This window comes from Mizuhopecten yessoensis, unplaced genomic scaffold, assembly GCF_002113885.1.
Source record: "Mizuhopecten yessoensis strain PY_sf001 unplaced genomic scaffold, ASM211388v2 scaffold3575, whole genome shotgun sequence".
Classification (NCBI taxonomy): domain Eukaryota; kingdom Metazoa; phylum Mollusca; class Bivalvia; order Pectinida; family Pectinidae; genus Mizuhopecten; species Mizuhopecten yessoensis.
The window spans coordinates 1,633,367-1,659,394 of record NW_018405113.1 but is presented as its reverse complement, the minus strand read 5'-3'; the positions used below and the strand labels follow the sequence as shown (position 1 = coordinate 1,659,394).

Genomic DNA, 26,028 nt, shown 5'->3' with positions numbered 1-26,028 from the left:
AAGAGTAGATGAGAGAGAAAAGTTCACAAGCAATGATTAGGGGAGGCAATAAAGTAAGAGTAGATGAGAGAGAAAAGTTCACAAGCAATGATTAGGGGAGGCAATAAAGTAAGAGTAGATGAGAGAGAAAAGTTCACAAGCAATGATTAGGGGAGGCAATAAAGTAAGAGTAGAAGAGAGAGAAAAGTTCACAAGCAATGTTTAGGGGAGGCAAGAGAGAAAGAGTAGAAAAGACAGAAGAGTTTCAAGCCAATGCTATGGGGTCAGGCAAGTCAAAAACTCTAGATTCCACAGTGGAATTGAGGGGAACCATCAAATATGAGATAATGGATTAATGTTGTATTGATTGGGAAGGGTTCTGTTTATCTGTTAATGACTTACCAGACATCCCGTCAACACTGAATAAGTTAGATCATACAGGGCCATACAGCAGATACTAATGCACATTTTGCAAGGAAAGACAATGAGTTTAAATAGTTGCAGAAAAAGTATGAAACCTGAAAGCGGCCTTTGTAAGTATTAAATGTTGTACCAGATAAAATGAAGAGAAATAAAGTTAAAGCTATATAAGCCAATGACATCCTTAAATACCTCCTGGTCATCCATTTATTTGTGCCTTAATCCTGGAAAGAAAATCATGAGAACGGTATGTTTGATAGACCTGTGAAACTACATCATTACAATGTTGAAAGTTATGAACAGAAGGAAACATGGAGATCTAAAATATACATATGTTGTCAAAATTTATAGAAATATTACAGTTCACATCTACTTAAAATAGGTTTCACATGAATATATGCTGTAGTTTTAATGATATTGTATAGTTTCATTGAATTTGGCTTGAAAGATCAGGAGCAGCCGTCTCACCCAAGACTTTACAAAGATGGGTATAGCTATTCCACAAATAATTGGACGACAGGAAATCATTTTGTGCTCGCACAATTACACAAGTAACTACTAGTATGTACAAATTTTCCAACAGCATAAACCAATCCTTTCACCCCTATGAAACTTTAGTAGACTCTACCATACATTGATATGGATGAGTCCATTATGGTCTACAGTGGTGAAAGGGCTAAAGCAAGAAACCTGTGTATAGAAAGAACACTTGGCAAGTTAGATGCAGTACATATGTGAACAGTCAGCTGACCAATTCATTTTTCTCAAAATTTTTGAGACATGACAGGAAGGGTCATTATAGATCCACCAAAGTAGTGAGCATTACAATCAACCAAATAAAGAAGAGGAACCATGACCGAGGAAAACAAGATTAAAAAGACAATCTGGAAATGGATTCTGATTGTTACACAACACTAACTGTACATAATATTCTGCACAGCGAAATCAATTTGATATACTGACAGATCCCTGAAAAAGAAATCAACCATAAAAGCTTTACAATGATTCAGCTAAAGTTAAATAAAACATTCTTTATTCCCCATCAAATCTACTTCGGCATCAGAATGTCCAATGCTGTCCCATTCATTTGAAGAGCAAGTTCAAAACACACAATGTCAAATGCCACCATTCAGATTTTTAGGATTCTTGTTTCGACTCGATTGTGCTCAGATGTTAAAATGAAGTCCCGAGTTGACAGATCCGTGAGACCCTGACGGTGTTTCGCTACAGGTTGACAGACTTGGCCCTCCAAACAGCGGAGGGCGGACATGTCCATTCAGTAATTCCGTCTTCTCATTTTCTTCAACGGAATCTGAAAGTCAAATCACAAAACAGACATGTTCAAAACCGAATTTTAACAAACAGGTGGCATCATTGATTTAGCTGTATAACTTGGACTGAAATTTTAAACTATCGAACATCATATGGCCAAAGGCTAGGTAATCATTTCAGTTGTATCGGAATATCATCTAGGATATACATCTAAATTCTCCCATTTAAAACGTTATAATCAGACATCAGATTTGACAATCAGAATGCCTGGCCATGTTCATCCAGCTATTTATGATTATGGTGACCCAGCACGGAAACATCGATGTTTATTATTGAATTGGTAAAGTGTTCCCTTTACTAAACATCAGCAAACAGTAAAACTCAAATATACAAATGATCGATGTCTCGACTCTATACCACTGAAAAACGAACCCACTAAACCTCAGTGGACTGAATCAAGTAAAGTGAGCTGTCAAAAATCGTAGACATTTCGCCCAATTGCACTCAATAAGGGGAGGAATGGGTTTTAACAAGTTACCCCCCCCCCCCCTCCCCCTGACTGCCTGCAGTATTCGAGTGCAATTGGGTGAAATGTCTCTATGATTTTTGACAGCTGACTTTACTAGATTCGGCCCACTGAGGCTTTAAGTGAGTAATGTTTTCAAATATACAGTTACAATACGATACAATAAAAAAAAGGGAAAAATGACTTTACAGCGATTCAAAAATAATATATACATGTCAGGGTTACAGAAATTCTGTGTACAATTAAGTGCATACATGCATGTCACAAACAGCTCCTATCAGCTGTATTTATAGGTGATGTGAATTGTTCATGCAAGCATGTGCGCAACGATACTCAAAACTCCCGTGGGTAATTGTTATACATTTAACATTAGTCATTTCAAAGAGACATTTTTATGAGAAGTATGTCAGAAATGAAATGCTCCCCTGTGGATATGTAGCAGATTTATCCCTTCACCTCCGATGTTAATGATTTGTCTATCTGCCTATGTTATGGACATGTTTCAATAGTAAACGAAATGTTATCTATTCGCCAATATAGTTACAGTTATCAAAGCTAATTATTGAACATGTATACTTGTTATTATCAGGACAACATAAAAAGTCGTTATTGATACCACACCACTTTAAAATATAACCTAACTTTACGTTATATGACCCAATAATTTCATATATATATATGTCAGTTTTCTTTACGAGTCAAAAATAACAGCCGACAAAAAATATGTCTGACAAATTATGTCAAAGAATTGTGCTGTCCTTTTGCCTTTTTGTGTGTGTGGGGGAGGGGGGGTGTCACTCTTTATAGCAGATTTCTTTTTCTTTGTATACAGTCATTGGTAGACATGGTTGCCTAGTCTCTTGGCGCGAGACAAAATCTCATTCTGAAACGTGTCTCACATCACGTGAGCTTTAAATCTCAATCATTCGAAAAATGACATGACATCAGAAATGCAACACTTCATCATCACACAAGAGAGGTCACTTTTTAGAGTTCAGAAATGAAAGTGCTAGGGTAGGAAAGATATTGGACAATTTGAGGTGCACCTTATACGACAGGAATATTTTGTCTGGCCTAGTCTTTCCTTAGAGTCGACAGAAGATTTCCTTAGAGTCTAAAGAAGATTTCCTGAGAGTCGACAGAAGATTTCCTTAGAGTCTAAAGAAGATTTCCTGAGAGTCGACAGAGGATTTCCTTAGAGTCTAAAAAAGATTTCCTGAGAGTCGACAGAAGATTTCCTTAGAGTCTAAAGAAGATTTCCTGAGAGTCGACAGAAGATTTCCTAAGAGTCGACAGAGGAACAAGAAGCATAGTACAATAGCACATTTCTCTCTTCTGCAAAAGCTGGGATATAGGCTTATTGTAAGCAGGAAGTTGTTGGCATACGGACGGGTTGGTGTGGATGTATTATAAGTGGGAGGAAATACAGGTCCCAAATGAAAAACTTTTATAAATTTGTGAAAGCATTTGTTTATTTCAACAGAATTGACATTACAATCTAAAATTGGAAGTTTCGAAGTTCCAGCCTGGATTCACCTTGGAGACAGAACATGCCCAAATAAAGGGTATAAAAGGATAAATCGGTGAGACATCAATTAAAGGGTGATCGTCCTCCACCACCCTCCCTGTCGAGGTATTACCACGGAGAAACACAGTCAACTGATGGTATCAAAGCCTTGCCGCCAAACCCTGCCTCCCAAGGGCTATAAACTAAGGCCATTTCTGATAGATGAATGATGATGTCAATTATATTTACAAAACAATGCTGACATTTCAACAGTCTCCTCCGCCTTTGTGTAGGAAATTCCATTTGTAAGCAAGAGTAGGAAATCTAAATAAGGCATATGATCAGATTTACGCAGTTTAGTTCCGACACCAGATGTTTAAATCTTTTCTAACCTTTCTGTCCTCAGAGATTTATAAAAAGCTTGCTGGTAAAAGTTTAAAACACTATCTCCGGACAAAGAACATAGCAACTATGTTTTTATGCAGGAAGGTGAGCTCCAATTTAACTTTTCTGCACCAATTTAGATACTTTTCACTTGTATAGTGCTTACTGAGTACAGTCTGGATTGAGAACATACCATTGAAACTGTTAGAGGTCGAAGATGACAAATATTATGGAAGTAATCAATGTCATTTTACAGATAGGACAGAAGAGAGGCATCAATTCTGACAATTTGTTGAACATTTTGAACTTATACATCAGTACATGTACATAAAGGTAGAAATAGGGGCATCAACTTCAATGATTGGTCAAATTTTTTCTAGAAGTACATTGAATAGTATGAACTACTTCATGATGAATTCGTAATTTTTATGTTGTATTAACTCATCATTCACTCCTGAACTTTCATAATGAACTATTCCATCCTCTGAATTGGAAGAGTTCAAATGTGTCTTCAGGGGTGAATGAGTTAATATTGAATATGAATGCCAACTAAAAGCAGTTTAATGCTTTAGATGCCATCTTTCAGGAAGGGTTAGAGGTAATCATTGTGACCATTACGATTTCAACATATTGATGGTGTCAATTTACAATTGGTCCATGGCATTCTAATGCCATTTGATTATGGTAGGGTTATATAATGGTGTTTACATACAGTGGTAAATATATTACAGTAGAGACAGGAAAAGAGACAATGGTTTTGATGACGTCTCAAAACAATGCAAGGTGTTCATATTAATAATAATAATAATAATTTGAGGTTCTTAAATACCGCTTATCACATCCTAGTTCACAGGTCGTCTCAAAGCGGTTCACAAATTATTATCCGTGGTTGTTGGGCCTTTACAACCAGCCAATACCTTTCTCAACTCCCTGGGGAGCATAATTACAGCCGGAGCTGCCATTTCGGTGCTAACAGCTAGCATTCAACAATTCAAGCACTGCCCAACCATGTACTCATTTACAGCTGAGTAGACTGGAAAAAGCAGAGTAAAGTATCTTGCTCTAGGATACAACACAGTGCCGTGCCGTGACTTGAACCTGCACCCCTTCGGTCACGAGCCCGGCGTCCTACCACTAGACTACTGTGCCTCCTTATTATATTACATAGTATCAAGGAGGAAAGACGGCAAGCATTCCAATGATGTGTAATTATAAGAAGCTGCTACGAGATGAAAAGCCGGACAAACAGGATTGACATGATGCTGCATCTAGGTTGCCAACTCTCACGGCGTGAGACAAAATCTCACGCATTCGTCACGCAGAGACGACCTTACTCACGCATAATCATGTCTCACGCCACTTGAGCCATAAATCTCACGCATTCGAAAATATTCTCCCTCTATCCCATGCGAAGCCATAAATCGGCAATTTTTAGCTTGGGTCGTACAAAGGGGAATAACTCTTATTGCAACGTTGTGCTTTGGAAGTGAGCTGACGCGAGGTGTCGCTTTACATCCGGTGGGAACGAATGTAAATATATCATAAGGTGAGTTGTTTTCACAATCGTCTGCTGGATAACCGAACTCCTCGGTAGTGAAGCGGACGTAAAACCTGTCAATCAATCAATCAAGTTGTTTTCACTCGTAAACTTAATATTGAATACCTATCGCACAGAAAAAGAAAGTTTTACTAATAATATCGTCGTGTATTAGGAAAGATTGTTTTCAGGTCGGGCTTTCACAAATATTAAGAGAAAACGATTATTGAATCACGAACAGACAGTAGCTAATGGATGATGAAAAGTTCGAAGTTATTTTTTGCAGTAAAGGGGCGTATATGATTTAACACACCTGAGACTTGTAGTAATAAACAATTTTTAATCTGATGTGATGAAAAAATAACGAGTTTCGGGAAGTGCTTTGGCATGTTGGATAGACATAGTACGTAGGTAGTCAAATACATAATCATGCAACAAATCGGATTGCAAACGTGGTATAAATGCTAAGGGTCTAACTGTTATTTGTTGCTTAGGATAGTAGCCAGAAGTAATTGTAAAATATTTTTCCACTGTCAAATTATCATATTTTTTTTTATCTTTCATGTTATGAACTTTTTCATGTTACTATGGTAAAGTTCTTACTTTTGATATGAACTGTTATTTTTTTAACAGGTCATGGAAATACAGAAAAAAAGACTGGTACCTGTTCTAGCCAAGGGTGGAATCGTTACAAGAAAGGCCTTTGATTATATGATGTGTTGCATTTCTGATGTCAGTTTTTTTTGTGTGATAAATAAAAATCTTTTATATATCTGCAAAAAATGTTTTGTTTTATTTTCCTACAAAGATCTTGAAGTGAAAATATCAACAATGCAGATGTTATAGTAGTCAGAGAAAGCCAGGATTTGTTCGATACATTTGTAAATGTTATCTTAACACCCAAAACGACGTTACGCCGCGACGCCGTCAAAAGTCTCACACATTGTAAAACCCAGTGGAGGGAGATCGCCCACACTGGACTCCTAAGAGGTTGGCAACCCTGCTGCATAAACCATGGCCATCTGTGGTTGACGTCTGAGACAAGTGGGTGACGGCTGCTACGAGCCTCTTCTACGATCAGGTGATTAAATGACAGCTATACACACAACAAATCCACGTAAATGTAGCAAACATGCTTAATCAGGCAGAGCTACACGCTTGTAGATTAAAAAACACTTGATGCTGAAATACCATCTGGACCTTTGTAAAGCCTGGTTAGCTTCTTAGCAATTTATGGTGGGTTTTTTTTAATAGGCTTATCTCAAAACGTGAAAAGGTAATAAAAAAAAAGAAACAAAAATGAAACCTGTTAAGGTTTGTGTTTACTATCCTTACATATACCATGGTTAAAAACACACAATCATTTATAAGTTTCAAAAGTGTTTTATTTTTAAATCTGTTTTAATTTTTTGCTTGGACTTTTAAAGCTTGAAAAGCTTTAAACAAACAGACCCAGACAAGTGAAACAACCGATTTTCCGCTGTATTGAGTGGTATAGACATTTGTCTCTCAGCTGTGTGAAAGTTAATCCCAATACCGATCACTGAAAACCCATCAAAATATTAGTTTTACATGGATTGAAAACAAATTTACGCTGTGTAGGTCTATAAAAGTGATGTAATATGTCTCCAAATCGTCACAAAAACTTATCCGTTTTTGTATTATCTTTCTGAAAAGGAGAGGCTGATGTCATCAGAACATAAAACACTGATCTGGGAGAATAATTTACAACACATTAGATTACTCTAAAAGTACGCTACATTAAAAGTCTGCCAGTAAACCATTCTTTGATTTCAGAACTTCAATGATATCATTCTTTCTAACATCATTTCTCAATAGCTACTGAAAAACATTTGGATCATCGTTGGTATTGGCCATTAGTCCCTGAGTTAACCCTAATGGACTTATCCAGATCAATGCATGGTAGAGTTTATTAAAGTTACATAGGGGTGAAAGGTTTAACATTGAGAGATATACTGAAACTGGAAACTTGCACTCAGTCAATTATTACCCTACATCGGTAATACTGTTTGGCCAGTGCAATTCACTCTTTACCTGCAATTACTATACAGGGTAATACATACTGTGTACTTATATTCGCTGTCATAAATTTGCCTTTGTTGCAGAGGGCTGGTTTGGTTTTGGTTTAGTATTGTTTAACGCCCTATCAACAGGGGGAAGTTTACTTGGCGCTGTATACGACTTCTATGACGGAACAAAAAAATCTGCACTGAAGGGAATTTCGACGAGGGCTACAGTTTCATCGCAAGAGATAGGACGTTTACATAACTACATGAACATTCTCTTGTTACTCTTTCATGTTTGATTAGTTATACTGTATGTTTTATTACACATTTTGCCAGAGACGTACATATTACATCTCTGATTTTGCCAAGCCTAATAGAAGTAGAGACCGTTATATGATGCCTATAATTAAGAAGTGTGCAAAACAATGGTTGATCTTCTGTGTATCTTTGTAATTAAACATGAAATGAACATTAATTAAATTACTTGAATTACAATTAAGTCGTACTGGTGTATGATGTGATACAAATTCCTTGCACGATCAAGACAGATTCGTGCCACATGCACTCCCCTAGCTGTGTGCAAGATGCATGCGTGTAGTGTATGTGTGTGTATTTTGGGAGGCTGTGGTATGTTCGTGTTTGTCTCCTTGTGACAGTGCGGAACTGATGCCGACTTTATAGTGCTACCTCACTGAAAGATACTGCCAAAGACACCCAGCAGGACACCCCACCCGGTCACATTATACTGACAACAGGCGAACCAGTCGTTCCACTCCTAAACTGCTGAGCGTTAAGGTAGAAACTACCATTTTTATAAACTCTGGTATGTCTCAAAGGCTGAGGGGACAGAACCCAAAGCCTTCCTCACAGGGCCGAATGCTCAATTAAAGGCCAAAAGTTAGGCATTGTCAATGGATACATTAGGAAGAAGAAAGTTGTTTAGAAAGAAGAGAATGGGGGCAGTAGGTACAATTCTTACACCCTACCTGCAGGGACTTGCAGAAGGCAAAAAGGCAATATTAAAACTATAGGGGAAATTTTCTGGTATGTAATACTCTCGGGGGATCAACGCTGTTCTTGATATTCCAGGTTTTAAAGTCCCAGTGTACACCCAGACATATACATATATATATTAGGGTGCAACAATATAGTGTGAGACATTATATATCGTGATATTTTGAATAAGGTACGATACACAATATGTTTTGGGAGGCTCCAATACACCTACGATATTTTTACATTATGTCGTTTCTGAATTTAGCGACAGCTCCATCTCGGCATGCACATCAAAAGACGTGCATTGCATGAAACCTTAAATTCAGACCCATTTTAGACCATGTCTATTTCCAATTGAAATATTGCCATTAAAAAATTGCAACGTATCTTATTTCTTTGCTTCTACTACTATTACTCTATATTCATCATGATATGTATCATATTGTGACCACAGTATCTTGATACATGTATGATGCTGTCATGTGAATATATCGTTGCAGCCCTAATACATATATTCATACGCAGCTATATGCAAGCCGATACATGTATCGAAACAACAAACACTGCCTCAACATTTCATAACCTATCTCAAACAAAACATCTTTGACAAAAAGTGCACACGTCAAACATTTTTTCATTCCCGTAGTTTCACATTACCCAGAACACCACAGTCCTATATAATAAACCCTCTAAATCCCCATAAATTATAGAGCAATCTCCTACAGCAAACACATGAGAGCACTTATAATCTTCATCCATATTCCACAGGAAACAGAACCATTCATATATCTAGCTATTATCTACAATCCATCTCTAATGTAACACAGCACAGATTCACGCTATAATGACAATATCAAAAGTTGAATTTTATTTGAGGCAAGACCACTTACGTAATGCACCTGTAATGATTGATACAATCTGTTAGGCCAAGGAACATGTATATCTCCGTTTCCTGTGTACATGTTTGTTTCAAGGATTTGGAGAGACGCATAGGTTAAACTTATTTTACAGACGATATTGTAGACGGTTATATCTGTGATGTTAATAAGATACTGCATGATCATTTGTCATAATCCCTTTCACTCCTTAGTAACTTTAGTAGACTCTACCATATATTGATCTGGATGAGTCCATTATGGTCTACAGTGATGAAAGGATTAACTGTGGTAATAAATTGTACATTTAGCACTTCTTTATCCAATACTGAAGCTGACCATTCAAAGAACCCCATACAAGTTACAGCTAGCTATAGTCAGTACAGGCTGCTGAGTTCCATAACAATACTCATAATGAAATATAATGACACTTGTGGATAGACTGTGGAGACATAGTGAGACTTCAGGAAAAGTCTTCTATGACAGGTAACACAACAGGTGAATGTTGTATGACAGGTAACACAACAGGTGAATGTTGTATGGCAGGTACCACAACAGGTGAATGTTGTATGGCAGGTAACACAACAGGTGAATGTTGTATGGCAGGTAACACAACAGGTGAATGTTGTATGACAGGTAACACAACAGTTGAATGTTGTATGGTAGGTAACACAACAGGTGAATGTTGTATGGCAGGTAACACAACAGGGGAATGTTGTATGACAGGTAACACAACAGGGGAATGTTGTATGACAGGTAACACAACAGGTGAATGTTGAATGACAGGTAACACAACAGGGGAATGTTGTATGGCAGGTAACACAACAGGTGAATGTTGTATGACAGGTAACACAACAGGTGAATGTTGTATGACAGGTAACACAGCAGGTGAATGTTGTATGACAGGTAACACAACAGGTGAATGTTGTAAGAAATTTTGCACAGGGTATATTGAATATTGAATGTGCAGTTAAGCTTTGCCCACTTTGGCAGAATGTTCCGTTACTGAGATTTAAACATTATGTCCCATTATATTATGTTTATTCTAAAACACTTTGACTTGATTGCTCCAGTCCACCTAGCTGTACAAATACAGGTAAGCATCAGGATGGGAAGTAAATCTATTTAAGATTGGGTGTCTCAGCTAGAATCAAGGGTATGCTCACGCACCAGCTCTTAGTTTCTTAATGATCAAGCCCCTGAATTTTTTAAACCTAAAACATGTCGACTTGATTGTTCCAGTCCACCTAGCAGGACAAATATGGGTAAGCATCAGGATGGGAAGTAAATCTATTGAAGATTGGTGTCTCAGCTAGAATCAAGAATATGCTCCAACTTTGAGCTCCTGAATTTAGGAACACTGTGATGAAAAAATGTTGAGCATAGAGTTTGTTTGAATAATGGCCGATCAGAATTAACACATCCTATATATATAAAATTATGGCCGATCAGCGATAACACATCCTATATATATAAAATAAGCTTGAGGCTTAGTTGTCATTGGTTCATCTATGTTTAGTCTTTAATAATATCTTATTGACACATCAAACAAGATGACAAATTTCTCATCCATTACTAAAACTAAGATAACAAATTTCTAATTCATCACTAAAACCAATGCAGTCGAAAATCATCAACAAATGTTCTAGTTTAATTTTACTTCTCATATTCGTTTTCACATACTGAATCAAACTGGAAGGAATTTATAAAAAAAATGTTGTCATAAATATCCTTGAACTCCACTACCTCCTAAAAGTGAAAACATCTAGATTTTGGATAAACATGAGCTTGTTTTAAAAAATTGAAGATTACCCGAAAAAAGAACTAATTCGAAAAAGTTTGAACAGCAAAAACGTTCCTTTGTGTTGAGGTTGATTTATATAGCAATTTTGAGAAAGATTTTTTTAGATTGCCATGGAATTGCCAATATGCACAAAAAAAGTATATTTCTGAGTGTTATAGAATCTGTGATAATTCCAAAGTTCTTGAAATCTAAAATGAAAAACTACCACAAACCATCCATCCCTCTACAGTTTGATTGAATCATGTGTCAAGTTTGAAAATTAAACCTGCATGTATTGTGAGTTTTTGTTTTTTTTGAGATATGCTCCAGAAATCTACATGTTTTCGGTCAGTTTCCATGACAACAGCATGGATGTTTCTTGATATCAGAAAGCTATTAAACTCCTAAAAAGGACTCCTTTAAAAAGATTGACTTAAGTTGTTGTAAGTTTGAAGAACAAATTTGGATACTGTTTTCAGACATGATCTAATTAATAAAAATTACCAGAAAGGTGATGAATATACCAAAAAACGCCCTTGTGCTATGAAGCTACTGACTAATGTGAGGGATTGAGGTCGTCTGGTCATCTACAACACCTAACCACTTCCTTTACCCAAGAACAGGTCTCAATGGAAGGTTCATTGACTTGTGGGCGACACATCAAATAAGGTCCAGAGTTCAGTATAGACCATAGCCATTATATATAACAAGTGTAATTACCTCAGCATATACAGTAAACTGTAGAATTTTCACACAGCTGAATTATCAACCTGGGGTTATACTGCCCACAAGTTGTGAATTTGTTCTCCTACTGGAGACTTTAGTAAATTCATGCTAAGCATTTAATTCACACATTCAAGAACAAAAAAGAACAAAAAAGAAAAATAATAAAGAGAAAAATTCATGTCTTCCATTATAAAATGGCTGCCTGAATTTAAGCAATATCAGGGTGATGCTATTATTTTACGGCTTAAGACGACAGATCAAACTTGGTCTCTGAGATCTCTAAACTAAAAACCAAACTTTAGCTGAGGGCAGTATTGGTTGTTTGCCTTTTCTAAACAGAATGTTTTGATTCTTTCATTCAGCATTTTGATACAAATTCCATAAAAACAAAACTTATAAACAGAATCCCTTTTCCGCCAGCTCCATGCACAAACATCCCTGACATTTGATATAACCAGTTTTATAAAAAATAAAAGTCTGAAATTGCATTATTGCCCCAGATTCCCCTATCATTATACAGCCTCTAACAACTCTGGGATAAAGTCTCAGTCGAGGCCAGTCATTTCTAGGATCTCAAGTGGATTAAGAACATGACAGAGTGAATATTGTGGCACCGAATAAAATAAATGTGTTGTATTTCGTGTTGTTTTGGCACCATAAAACTGGAAAAAAACTCATATTGTCTGTTTAGAACGCAGGTCAGGCCATCTTTGAGCATGGTTTGATTTTCATAATCTTTCCACACAGTCGCCATACTCAAACGCATTAAAATCAAAAGTAATGAATACAATCGAAGTATGGACATCCTCCAAACACATCTCCTTTAAATGACGAGTGAATAACATCAGGTAAATGAAAGGTTTTTTTAAGGGTTTTATTTGGTATTTAATTCCTCTTTAACCACTTAGCATACCTCTTGGTATTCGTTCTCACAGCGAAGTACCCAAAAACTTATCAACCCAGTTACCTTTACTTGACCTTGGTATTCGTACTCACAGCGAAATACCCAAAAACGTATCAACCCTGATACCTTTACCTGACCTTGGTATCCGTACTCACAGCAAAGTTCCCAAAAACTTATCAACCCGGATAGCTTTTCTTGACCTTTGTATCTGTACTCACAGCAAAGTTCCCAAAAACTTATCAACCCGGATACCTTAACTTGACCTTGGTATCCGTCCGTACTCACAGCAAAGTTCCCAAAAACTTATCAACCTGGATACCTTTTCTTGACCTTTGTATCTGTACTCACAGCAAAGTTCCCAAAAACTTTTCAACCCGGATACCTTTACTTGACCTTGGTATCCGTACTCACAGCAAAGTTCCCAAAAACTTATCAACCTGGATACCTTTTCTTGACCTTGGTATCTGTACTCACAGCAAAGTTCCCAAAAACTTATCAACCCGGATACCTTTACTTGACCTTGGTATCCGTACTCCCAGCAAAGTTCCAAAAAACTTATCGACCCGGATACCATTACCTGACCAGAGAAATTTTTTCTTCACCTTTTGAAGTTTTTTGTAAGATATTACAAGGGAAAAATTTCTCCAAAACTATTTAAGATCCAAAATTGTAACAAAACACACAACATTGTACCAATATCAGGACTCCTTGTTCCAGGCACCTAAAGTTTAAACCGGTGCTTGACATAACAACAGAGGAATGTCTTTATTTCACGAAAGACTAAACACAGTATTGAGATACAACATTCTACTGTGATCATAGAGTTTCACCAATTAACTCTATAAGCTTGTGTGAGAAATTTATGAAATAATGAACAACTAAAACTTATTATAATACAACAATACCTAAATGTCCTGATATTGTGATTGCCTCATGTGTCTAATGGAGTCTGAAACAAATATAGGTTAACCCTTTCACCCCTATGTAACTTTAGTAGACTCTACCATGCATTTATCTGTATGAGTCCATTATGGTCAACAGCGGTGAACTGGGTTAAAAATGATTGAAAGTATGAAAACCATGCGGCTGGAACCCATTTAAATTGTATAAAACTTATAAATAATAAATCAAACATCAAACAAAAACCAGTTGAAGCATTACAACCATCACCGCCTCCTCTATTTCCCAATTTGAATTCAATGTATATCAAGTGGACATGTGGCGAAATGTCTTGTTCCGGTAAACTTTTCTAGTTCAAAGGAGTTTTGCCTGCATGCACTTACCTTGATATAGTTCTTCATTTAAATGAACAAAAATAAATCTTTTACATGCTCAAACAAAACAAAAGTGATCTTTTACAAAGTACCGTAATCAATATAATAAACATCATTCTCAATCGGAAAGACTCGGTCTAATCAGATTGTTACACCAAATTGATCTTACTATAGCTTTTATATAGATAGAGAGATTATGAAGCATTTGTCAAGTCAACGAAAAGTCAGACGTAAATACATTGGTGAAGGTTTATTAGACTGAATACGGTACCTAATTCATCAACACTCCACATACCGTCTAAATACGGGTCTTCTTCTTCTTCCTCTTCTATATTCGGCCGCGTCAGATTGTTGATTTCGGCAACATCCTTTGTATTGCCTGGAGACCTGCTGCCGTTATGTCTAGCCTCGTTCTGAGACAGATCCTCAATCATTCCGACCACTGTTTTCCGGAGATCTGGTTTAGCTTTGATAGTGGACGATACAGTAGGTAGGCGAATATCCATCCTTGCTCCCTTGGGGGACGTCACCTGAAGACATGCAGATACATGTTTTGATTTAAAAGAAATAGATCCCAAAATATATTTCCTTCATGTGAACACATTAAAGCAATGATGGTGGTGTTATGTATTCAAAGGTCTGTTTGTAAACTTTTTTTTATTAAACTTGTTTCCATGCGATTCTAAATATTATTCATTTTCCATGAAACTAATATTTTTTCCTGATCAATAAATCTGAATACAGAAAAAAAACTTGCAAAATGAATGTTTGAAAGTTTTCTTTCATCAATATCAATACCTAAAATTCTATCAAAATTTAAGCATTTATTACAGATTAACCTTCAAAAACAACCAACATTCTTTTACCATGATACCAGATAGACACAACTTTTGACCAATCCATGGGCATGAAATTATTTTTTTAAACAGATTTCATAAATACAAAATGTAACAGCTTCGAAAAAACAAAATGAGATGCATATTTAATTTTCTTTTATTATTTTTGACAAAGAATACAGTGATGAAATATAACTTGCATAAAACAACAAAAAAGTTTCAATGAGAACACAAATGTAACGGAGGTCATTATTTTTCCAATGCCTCCGCCAGGAGTCGAACCCGGGACCTCTAGCTGGCTTACTAGTCTTATGCTCTAGCGAATGAGCTATAAAGAGAAATTCTCCCTAGCCGAGTCGGTAGGAATTGGCTAGTATTTTACCAGGGTGACATACTCCCCCTCCAGGAAAGAACTTGTCCCGAGTTTCCCAGGGTCAAAGCGATTCCTTTGCAAGTATCGCCGAGTACTTCTGTCAAATCTCCCGGGTCCCTACGTGGGCGCCAATGTAACAGAGGTCATTATTTTTTCAATGCCACCGCTAGGAGTCAAACCCGGGACCTCTAGCTTACTAGTCTTACGCTCTACTGAATGAGCTAAAGAGAAATTCCCCCTAGCCAAGTCGGTGCAGGAAGCGGCTAGTATTTTAACAGGGTACGTGACATAGATATTGGGAAGGTAGATTTAAAAGACATTTATGTTAATGCTATTGACAATCTGCTATATAAGTGTTCTACAGAGAATTGTCTGTGCATGTCTAGGATCATGCAGTATCACAAACCGACAAAATAAAACCATTCCTGTCAGCTCTATATCTTGAAACTAGTCAGGTTCATTAATTATTCAAAAAAAATGTCAAATACTTGATACAAATGTTGAAAATGTCACGAGAGGTTTGAAAATAAAGAAACCAAAAATCATCAAAAAAACTTTCTCCAGGTTGAATGAAAAGTGTTCTTTTTTATTAGTCGTGGTAGATACTGATGTATTGATCTAAACACAATTTATTTCAATGTATATAACAATATTTGAAAAGCCGATATAAGCCGATCTCGAGTCATCCTGTCAAATCAAATTACGACCTCAATACATGCAAGGAAACTTGTACTGTGAATGATAAACTTGGAATCTAAAAGAGGCAATTTTAATCATTAAACCGAGATAACCATATTTTGTTAACATGAAATTCAAATACTGAACTGAATAGTTATTTGACATGATAATTCAACACAGATTGGGAGAGTGTTATCGAGAGTTTTCTATATCAGACTACTGGAATGGAACATCAAACACGATAACTCAATTTAAGACAAATAATCTCTGAAAATATCTTCAGTATATATCCCTGTTGATGGATTTAATTCAATTATAACATGGCACATCCTATCATATAACAGCCATTATTTGCATCCTTGATCACAATTTTTAACAGAATGTTTTATTTAGAATGGCATTTAAACATTACAGTGTTTAAGTTCAATCACTGATATATAAGAAAAAAAATAAGTTAACTCAATTATTTTAAAGTGCAGTTTTTCAAAAAGTGCTTTTTTGCTTTTTATTTTATTTGGAATTTGCATGTTGTGCCTTTTTATTATTTATTTTTTTATGAAATTTCATGATACAGTTTTTTTGCATTGAAAACTGTCTAATCTGACACCCTGCAGGAAACAATATATAATTCAGATTGCACAGTAGGTCCAAATTCACAGGTTTTGTTTGGTACTATCAGATATGCATTACATCATGTTTAATTTTATAGGATTTCAGAAAACTCAGGGTCAGATAAGACAGGTTTCTCACTTTGATATATTTTATTAGACTTATAATTCATCTGTGTAAAGTTTGATATAAGATACATTGTATTTCAATTTTATATTGTGGTGTTTAATTTTTTTTAAACATTTTACAATCAGCGATATTTTCAATGATGAATGATTTCAACAAAGCAAACTTTAAAAAATAGATACTGTATCTTAATTTTAACTCTGATTCCNATACACAGTGTACATTATCGGATACAAGCCTTCCGTATATTTGTCATTCCGTAATTTTGATCTACAAATGATACCAAATCGCACAGTTGTGCGGAGAGAAGCGCACAACGGGGCGAACGATTGCTAAATCGCACAGTTGTGCGCACCATATGTGGACGATGTGCGGACGGTGTGTGAACGATGTATGCACGGTGTGCGCACGCTATTTTTGGTGCGTTGTGCGGTCCCACAACTGTAATTTACTTTTTTATATTTAAAATGTTTTTAATAATAATTGATCCTGTGATCTTTTCAGGTATGAAGCTTACAACTTAAGTAATGATCATGAGATTCCAAAAACTTCAATAAAATTTCTGGAAAAAATAAATATCAAAAGTTTTTTATACAAAACAAAAAATTACACCTGCTTTGCAAATTCATCAAAGATTTAATATTCCTCTTTGCCACAATATAAGATCAGTGATGCTGAAATATTGATCATCTCAATTGCACAAAACAATTCACCAACAGAAATTAGTCTAAATGAAAACCATTATAAGCATAACATGACATTTTTACTGAAACATCATATTACAGGTTCTTATGAAATGATCAGGCATGTTGTGAAGGAAATTGCATATGGGGTCAATTTTGAAATTGATATCAAGCTAATTATGTCACACGCTATTAGCGTTCCGAGTTCAGTACACAACGACATTTCCCGACAGTTTATTGCAAAAGCCAGGCAACCAAGTGGCGTAATTTCATTCCTCGGCTTTACGACTAGCTACATAAATGTATGTTTTCACCAAGTACACCTGGTCATCGTTCTTTTTATGTCAGACATATATAGGACACAAACAGGATACTGATGACAGCAAAGAAAAGACTCGGCTACCTGTACAGGTATGCTGTAGTATTGATCTGGGCCTATAGCTAGTTGTCCACATCTTCGCTAGCCAAGGGTTACGATCCAGTAGGATCCAGTCTACCTTAATTTCTCTTCAGTAGACCTGATCGTACCAGATCGTAATTACCCGTTGCGAGTGAAGATGAGTTGTCCAACAAATGTCATCTTGACTACAAATAAGTGCAAACTTTTCAAGTTTTAAAAGATATTCAATTCAGAATAAAAAATGCATGTTAAGGGATTGGAAATGTTTGTCAATGGAGAAGAAATTGAAAAAGAACCTGTTAAATATTTGTTAAATTTTATTCTTTCTCAAAAATAATATTTTAAAACTTTATTAAGGTAAGGTAACCAGACTTTAAACCACAGGGTTTTACCTCTTATTCCAGTGTCGGCTATGTTTAATATGTCTAGAAGAATGTCAGTGACCAACATTGCTTACATCTGGTATTTTCCTGGGATCTAATTTTCTCTTTATTACCAATATTAATACATTATGAATGGTTGAACGTCATACTAAAGAAGAGGTCCATGGGCCTTAACGGTCACCTGATATGTTTACACAGAGAGTTGATTTTTGTTTTTAACATGAACAGAAATATTATTCAAAGTGACAAAAAACAATAAAACCACCTAATTCAATATCTAGCATGCAAATTTAAGACTGAAAAGTATTTAAAATTAGCACCTCTGATTCTAAACAAGGAAATTGAAGAAATTTTGTTTTAGCACACAGACTCCATTGGGCCCCACCCTACAGCCCTTGGGGGTAGGGATGGCTCAAAATTTACAAAGTATCAAACTGTCAACTTAGGGTTATAATTCCAATCAAGTTATCAACATGTAATATTCAAAGTATCATTTGCCATTATAAACCATAACAAATTTTGCCCCCCCACCTCCTTCCCCAGGGGGAAACGCGAGACCCAAGGGTCATGAAATTCACAATTTTGGTAAAGCACCTTAAGACCGTTCCATCTATGAAGAGTATTTGATTCTACCATATCTGGGTCTTGAGAAGAAGATTTTTGAAATTTCAGTCAATTCAACCCTTTTTGGCCCCACCCATCAGCCCCGGGAGGTCAGTCCGGGCTGATATGTGCATACCATCAAACTGCTATCCAATACTGATAATGCTAACTCAAATTGAATTACTTCCAATGGCAATTAAACAAATGTTAGTCTAAAATGTGATTTCCCTCTGTAAACTATAGTAAAGTTTACCCCCTCCCCAGGGGAAAACCTGAGATCCCAGGGTCATGAAATTAGCAAACTTGGTAAAGCACCTTAAGACCCTTCCATCTATGAAGAATATTTGATTCTACCATATCTGGGTCTTGAGAAGAAGATTTTTGAAATTTCAGTCACTTCAACCCTTTTTGGCCCCACTTATCAGCCCCAGGGGGTCAGTCAGGGCTGATATGTGCATACCATCAAACTGCTATCCAATACTGATAATGCTAACCCAAATTGAATTACTTCCAATGGCAATTAAACAAATGTTAGTCTTAAATGTAATTTCCCTATGTAAACTATAGTAAAGTTTACCCCCTTCCCAGGGGGAAACGTGAGACCCCAGGGTCATGAAATTCACAAATTTGGTAAAGCACCTTAAGACCCTTCCATCTATGAAGAGTATTTGATTCTACCATATCTGGGTCTTGAGAAGAAGATTTTTGAAATTTTAGTCAATTTGGCCCTTTTTGGCCCCGCCCCTCAGGCCCCTGGGGGCTGGGGGCCATATAATTCGCAATTTTAGTTGACCTTTGGCCATGGAAGGTTTCTGCAAAATTTCATTGAAATTGGTTTAGGGGTTTTGGAGAAGAAGTCGAAAATGTAAATTGTTTACGGACGCACGACGGACGACGCCGGACAAAAGGCGATCGCAATAGGTCACTTGAGACTTTGTCTCAGGTGACCTAAAAATGCCATGCAATATTTATGTAATAGCATTTGCATGGAGATAAAAACACCAAAACTTCAAAAATAGATATTTCACTTTGAACAGATTTGGGGAATGTTGCATCTTGCATAGATAACATATATATTGCCTTGATGTTATGACAAGTGCTGTTATCATTGTGTCCTGTTATAGACAAGGACAGACACACACATTTGTTATGCAAAAGAGTCAAATACCTATCTACGCAATTTCAAACACAACCTAGTACATGTACTACTATTCCATTATGTAGATATACCCCTTATAATTGTATTTCTCTGTTATTTTGAATTCCTTCTAGAATCAATGACAGGAATGTAAAATTCCTGCCATGGAGTTAACCCTTTCACCCCTAGGTAACTTGGGTAGACTCTACCATAAATTCATCTGGATGAGTCCATTATGGTCTACAGGGGTTGATGGGTTAAAAGAGCAAGTACATTAAAACAAAAATGTCAGGGTGTAGCCTCGAACTACAAGAATAAACAAAATTTAGTTAAACTGTATCATAACTAAATACAAATTGTATAACAAATATAGGAAACATTTCTTCACATTTTTGTTTAAAGATTAACAAAAAAAGTCTCAATATAGATATGCCTTTCTATCATTACACTGTTAAAGGAAAAATGAAAGGTGTTCATAATTTTTGTTCCTACTCCAAATATCTAACCATGTGTTTAAAGGAAAAAGAAAATCAACCAAGAGCTCTTTATGGTGTGCTGAAAATATACCTTTTCATTCAGGGCGTAGAGTTTGGTGGTGATGTCACGACCGAGCATGGCATTGATGACATTGGCCAGGTACGGTTCCTTTATCAGCAGGTATTCCAGGCTTTGACGAGGCCAGAAGATATAACGGCAGGTGGCCACAGCATAAATAGACACCTAAAACAAAAAGCAAATATAGAATTCAGTCCTATATAAGAGAATATACCGAAAAAGAGAAATGTACACATCAATCAAAATATAATCAAAATAAATAGGTATCCATCATTTGAATATGTCTTTTAATATTTTTTCTTTGGAAACATTTTAAAATTCTAAACTGTTTGATGGTTTACCTCCAATCCTAAAGAGTCAAACTCAAAAACTCATCCTCCACCATTTTTATTTTTTTCTAAATAGGACAAAACAATTTTGTCAACTGTACAACCATTAAATGGGCAAGGTAATATTGACACCACATCATTTGAACAAAATTTCTGATTCACCTGCCAGGGCCCCAGTGTAAAATAATAATAATAATAATTTGAGGTTCTTATATACCGCTTTATCACAACCTAATTTGTAGATTGTCTCAAAGTGGTTTATAAATTATTATCCGTTGTTATAGGGCCATTGCAACCAGCCAATATCTTTCTCAAACTCCCTGGGGAGCATTATACAGCCGTTGTTGCCATTTCGGCGCTCACAGCAAGCATTCTACAATTCTAGCACTGCCCAACCGCATACTCATTTACAGCTGAGTAGACTGGAACAAACGCAGTAAAGTATCTTGCTCAAAGATACAACACAGTGCTGTGTCGTGAGTGGAACCTGCAACCACTACAGTCCTACCACTACACTTAACCGTGCCTCCTAAAATGGAGAATTAGCCTTGTAATTAATGTCAAATTCCTGTTTTACTAGTTTCCGTATGCCCTACATAATGCCTCTATAAATTCCTACACAAATCAATAATATATAATTACTTATTTTCCTGATGACTTTATAATTTTGACTTCATGATCATAACGATGGAGAATGTTGGCTGTTCCATTAATTGAAAATCAACCACATATTTAATGAACACATACAAGATTCAAGTATCTACCGATTAATCAAAATTAACTGAAAAAGCTAAACGTAAGTACTAAACTAAACAATGTTATTGTGGTACATTGTAGTCCAATCAATCTAAACAACAATTAATTAGTACAAGTGCTATGGTGTTAATCATGTGTCGGAAAACCTCTATAGATTTTTTGGAAAGTAGCTCTATGTAGGAACCAGTTTAATGCTAAAAAAAAAAAAAAAATCTGCAAAATATTTTGCATATATATAGGATCTTACACAAGTTTCCATTTCATATGATATTCATGAAACAAGTCTCAGAATTTTTCCAATTTAGCGAGCCTCTGGCAAAGCTAAAATGAAAAATTTGTGACGAGTTTCATCAATTTCATATGAAATGAAAATGAGTGAAAGATCCCTTTTATCACATAATCAAGATTTGTGGCATTTATTCATGTAAAATGACAATTTTTGTCCAACCTTGAAATGTAAAAAAAAGCCACCATTTTGACTCAAGTGCGTAGGTCTGTGATGTCATGTATACTTGTCTTAGGCGTGATGTCACAATTGAAATAATTGAAACTTACAACCAATCATAGTGCTGATAGGTCATATTACATGGGTTGATATTCACTGGATAACACAGTACATAATATGTGATAAATAAATATAGATGTATACAGCATGCACATTTACCTGATACTTCTCATCGCCACTGACACCAGATTCAAACTCTGGCGAGTCAATAAACTCCATTTCCTGTATCTGGTGCAGTATGTTGTGATGATGGTACACATTCATTCTGGAGGGAAACAAGATTAAATATTAAAACAAAGAAAAACAATTTCTCGTGTTTATGAAGAAAAAACATCTTCCATACAGTACAAAATAAAAAACAAATTTAAGAAATAGAAAAAATGTTAACAGGTCTACTCATTAGATGAAGGAGACACTAAAATAACAAGGAAGACAACATGTTAACATTCCATACGAGAATTAAAGATCCAAACATCCATCATATCCTGTATGTAGTATATTTCATATAGGAGCCAGATCAGGGCAAAGAACAAAGATAGGACTCGTTTGAGGTAGGAATGAAGTAATTACTTGTATCACATAATGTACTGTGTTATCCAGTGAATATACCCATGTCATATTTGTTGGCGTATTAACCTATGTAATATGACCTATCAGCCCTGTGATTGGTTGTAAATTTCAATTAATTGTTTTAATTGTGATGTTACGCCTAGGACAAATACATGACGTCACAGACTTACACACAGGAGTAAAAATGGCAGCTTTTTACATTTCAAGGTTGCATGAAAATTGTCGTTCTACACGAATAAATGCCACAAATCTTGAATATGTGATAAAAAGGATCCTACACTTGCTAAATTGAAAAATTCTTAGACTCGTTTCATAAATCTCATATGAAATGGAAACTCATGTAAGACCCTGTATATGTATGCCACTTTTTAACTCTTATACACATAGGTGACAAATCTTTATTTTGTTTTCAGAATAAATTAAGAAAACCAAGGTGATACTGATCAAATTGAATGTTTAAAATTTAATTCTTCAAGTTTTGTATTTCTAGATGCATGAAATGTCAATATTATTTCTTTGAAATATTTAACATTGATACATCATTTGTGTCCTTGGTTCTGAACAAGCTAACGTTAACAAATCATTGTTTGAGTCGGGTCTGTCAGTTCATGGCAAACATCTGATATTTTGAATCCAGGTCTAAGTTAGCCTGTCTATGTGTGTTAATGGATCCTGGTTATTGAGCATAGTAATACAACAGTTCATCTACTTTCTTTTATAACCAAACATACATATGTATATATGTATTTCCAGACAGCAATTTTGACATTAGTCTGTATATACATCTTACACAAATGACGTGTAATTGGCCTACATTATTAGAAGTCTGTCACGCTAGGAGGAGTGATGCCCGTTACACCTATGTGTGATTATCAAACAACTGCAACATTATATTTTTTCCTTAAGTCAATCATAAGCTTCAGTAAACCCGCCATTAGTGACTCGATCAATGCAGAGCTGGGTATAACTAAAATACCTGATCACGACACCATTATGTCTATATAGCTATATAACCACACTTTAATTTGTACTTTGCACTAGTTACCATAGCTGTGATTGATTAACCATCATACCAAGATAACCCTCGGCACTTCAGCATTCACAAAGGCTTATCATATAGTCCCTTACTAAATCAGTAATGGGCATATCTCAGAAGCATCTGAATCATCCACCAAAATCACAGAATTATCAATACTCAATTCAAAGCAATTTGTCAATTTTTGTACTATTTCAAATGTGATCGGCTGTGGTAAAGATCTTGTTTCATTATAAAATATGGTATATGATGATGACCTTGACAACAATGACATAAGAAAGACGACGATGACGGTGGTGACTATGACGACAATTAATGGTGTTTTTAGTAACCTAAAACACTGACAGTCAGCAAGGGCCGCCATGTTCCTGACGCTATCCTTCATGGAACTTTGAAACCCCTATTTCACATCTAGTCATATGACAGTGTATCAACATGTCAAATTTCGAAAAGATTAGGTTTTTGCATTCTGAAATAATCTTCAGAAATGCAACATGGACAGACAGACAGACAGAAGGAGCAATTACTATAGGGATACTACATCTCCTATGTGGGGCTCTAATTCAGTGACAGTTGTGGTTTTACACTAATTATCTAAACCTGTCACAATGATCGGTTAGACTTCACCACAGAATGGGCCACTCTCCAACGTTTCTACTTAATTTAAGAGATACCTTAATTCTACCATTTCATCTAGAGAAGTTGGGTTTTTTTCAACATTAATGGGACATTTTTAAATTGAAGTGCCAAACATTCCCAATCTGTGGCTCCTTTCCTGCCTAATTAACCACCATAACTACATCCGTATCCTATGCATTCGGACCCAATTTGTAACAGGAGGATGAAATGGTCACATGCAAGTTCAAGATGGAGACAATAGCCTGCCATAGAGATGGTCAGAGGTCAGTGTCTGGTCACTATATGGATGTAATTATCATGTTCCACCGACTTCTTTATTGATCTACCTGATAGTTGCAATTGTAGGACAGAAAACAAGACTACAATCATAGCCAGTAACTGCAGCTGGCTAACTCAGGTGTGAAATTTCACAGTTGTAATTATCCATCCCCATCCTATTGGAGAGTTCCACAAATACACATGCAGGACAGTGTCCATCTTCTTCCTATTGGAGAGTTCCACAAACACACATGCAGGACAGTGTCCATCTTCTTCCCATTGGAGAGTTCCACAAATACACATGCAGGACAGTGTCCATCTTCTTCCCATTGGAGAGTTCCACAAATACACATGCAGGACAGTGTCCATCTTCTTCCCATTGGAGAGTTCCACAAACACACATGCAGGACAGTGTCCATCTTCTTCCCATTGGAGGGTTTTACAAATACACATGCAGGACAGTGTCCATCTTCTTCCCATTGGAGAGTTCCACAAACACACATGCAGGACAGTGTCCATCTTCTTCCCATTGGAGAGTTTTACAAACACACACATGCAGGACAGTGTCCATCTCCTTCCTATTGGAGAGTTTTACAAACACACCTGCAGGACAGTGTCCGTCTCCTTCCCATTGGAGAGTTCAACAAATACATCTGCAGGACCACCGACAAGCCATGCAGCACTCATGCCAGCACTCTTCTTCATTCATGGCAATACTATTTTGAACTGTTTCAGAGCGGCCCATCTGTTGTAATGGCATTTCTTCTTTGATTTTATTGAAAGAGGACAATCCAAATTGTAACTAGAACTGTAAGTCGAAGGCTAACTAATACCCCCGCTGCTATTTAAACCAGAACTGTAAGCTAAAGGCTTACTAAGTCAAAGCATTGCAAAGCAATACACAGTCTCCCACCAGTAACAAGTATTTCGCACAAAGGGGCATAACTCCATCAAAAAGGGTCGAAATCCCAAATTAAAATGCCGGTGCACAACTACACAAGATACTGATCATTCATGCAACAAGAGGCCCGTGGGCCTTAACGGTCACCTGATATATTTATACAGAGAGTTGATTTTGTTTTTAACATGAACAGAAATATTATTCAAAGTGACAAAAAACAATAAAACCACCTTACTCAATATCTAGCATACAGATTTCAGACTAAAAAGGATTTGAAACTAGCACCTCTGATTCTTAACAAGGAAAATGAAGAAATTTTAGCACACTGACTCCTTTGAGCCCCACCCTACAGCCCTTGGGGGTAGGGCTGGCTCAAAATTTTCAAAGTATCAAACTGTCAATTCAAGGTTATAATTCCAATCAAGTTATTAACATGTAAT

General features: G+C 36.2%; 1 protein-coding gene across 1 annotated transcript in view; it reads right to left on the bottom strand.

Moving 5' to 3' along the window:
* Positions 1-6: 6 nt before the first annotated feature.
* Positions 7-26,028, bottom strand: part of LOC110447741 (popeye domain-containing protein 3-like) — a 40,128-nt gene continuing 14,106 nt past the window's right edge. Inside the window, exons 5-8 of the mRNA XM_021493635.1 lie at positions 22,344-22,449; positions 20,607-20,759; positions 14,506-14,740; positions 7-1,711 (exon numbers count right to left, since the gene is read on the bottom strand). Of these exons, the coding sequence (XP_021349310.1) occupies positions 1,566-1,711; positions 14,506-14,740; positions 20,607-20,759; positions 22,344-22,449 (640 nt within the window). The 3' untranslated portion in view covers positions 7-1,565. The remainder of the gene's footprint in view (positions 1,712-14,505; positions 14,741-20,606; positions 20,760-22,343; positions 22,450-26,028) is intronic.